This window comes from Otolemur garnettii, unplaced genomic scaffold, assembly GCF_000181295.1.
Source record: "Otolemur garnettii isolate 467f Iridium unplaced genomic scaffold, OtoGar3 scaffold00013, whole genome shotgun sequence".
NCBI lineage: Eukaryota > Metazoa > Chordata > Mammalia > Primates > Galagidae > Otolemur > Otolemur garnettii.
The window spans coordinates 30,376,652-30,378,163 of NW_003852408.1; the positions used below are offsets into that span (position 1 = coordinate 30,376,652).

Sequence of the window (1,512 nt, forward strand, 5' to 3'; positions counted from 1 at the left end):
TTTGCTGACCACCTTAGAATTGATTCTCACGTGGTTAAACCCAAAGGCCCTCTTGGCTCCTATCTAGAAGGATTCCATGTTGCTCAATCTGCTTGAGATAGTGACTGGATTAAGGTAGGCCCAAATCCACTGACTAGTGTCCTATAAGAAGAGGGAGATTTGGACACAGATACACCGAAAAGAAGGCTACGCAAAGGTATAACCACAGTTGGAGGGCTGCATCTCCAAGCCTGGAAATGCCAGGACTACACCAACTCCAGAGGGCAGGGGAAGACAAGGGAGGATCTTCCAGAGCAGTGATTTTTAACTGGTGTGGCACAGCACACTGGTGTGCCGTGATAGGCTCTTAGGTGTACTGCAAAAATTTTTATAGGTCATTAATTAAATTATTTTCAAAAGAAGTTCAAAGCACAGTAAGTATATTCTTTTTCTTTGCAGTTAAAAAAAAACCAATATAATTGAAGTGTGGTGCAGAAGTTTAACCGTCAGTTCAAGTGTGCCTTGAGATAAAAGGGTTGAATAACACTGATCTAGAGCCTTCAGAGAGAGCGTGGTCCTGTTGCCACTCTGACATCAGACTTAAAGCCTGCAGAACTACAAGAGAATACATTTCTTTTGTTTTTAAGCCAAGCAGTGCGCAGTGTGCTAGTTCTATACAGGCCGCTCAGCCCACGTGCTGTGATAAGCTGGGGATGGCTTGGTGGTCTCCTCTGCTCCTAGTGACCTGTGCTTGCTTTAGAAACCCCTGGAGCAGGGGCCTGAGTGGGGCTGGAATGATGGAGGGTGGCAGGGAGCAGCGGGGCACACACTCCCCATCTGGCCACGGGGACGGCAGGCTTTTCTCTGTGTCAGACTTACCCCCCAGGGCTTCCATGAGCTGTTCCTCTGAGGGCTGTGGGTGGTTCCTAAGTAGTGTGTACATGGACATCACCATCCCAGGGGTGCAGAAGCCACACTGGGTGCCGTGACACTTGGCAATCCGCTCCTGGAGAGATACACACGTGGCCACTGCCCTGCCTCGCTCCTCCCACCGGCTCTCACTGCGCTCCACAGCCTGCATCTCCCTTGTTAGGCGTACCCCACCCCTGACCAGCGTCTGCTGGTGTCCCTCCTGGGCTGATCCTGAGGAAATGACTCAGAAGCTGCACTCTAGCCTCGTAGTCACTTCTCAAGGTCAAGTGTTCAAACCCTTCTAGCTGGGAAACAGCAAAGTGTAGCTTCTACTCCAGAAGAAGAATTCCCCAGAAATCAATAGTTAGAAGGAGATGTGCCTAACTTTTAAAGGCGGTTTCCTCGAACACCTCCACAGTCGCACAGCTGTGCTCTGTGAGGCTACTTCTTTCTAATTAACTCAGAGACTATTTTTGCTCTTGCTTTGCTTTTGTCTTTAAATTCTTCTGCATTGGCTCAAAGGGAGCTCTGCTTTTAAAGGTTCAAGGTTTTGGTCTGTGTCCTGGATCCACCGGGGAACTTGGAGAAAATACAGAAGTGGGGACCCTACTCCAAATCTCT

At 49.1% G+C, this 1,512-nt stretch overlaps 1 protein-coding gene across 2 annotated transcripts in view; it reads right to left on the reverse strand.

Annotated features, from left to right (window-relative positions):
• Positions 1-1,512, reverse strand: part of AOX2 (aldehyde oxidase 2) — a 74,417-nt gene that overhangs the window by 66,696 nt on the left and 6,209 nt on the right. For both annotated transcript variants that reach the window (NM_001308456.1, XM_023510273.1), the window contains exon 5: positions 859-985. In NM_001308456.1, coding sequence (NP_001295385.1) covers positions 859-985 — 127 coding nt within the window. The remainder of the gene's footprint in view (positions 1-858; positions 986-1,512) is intronic.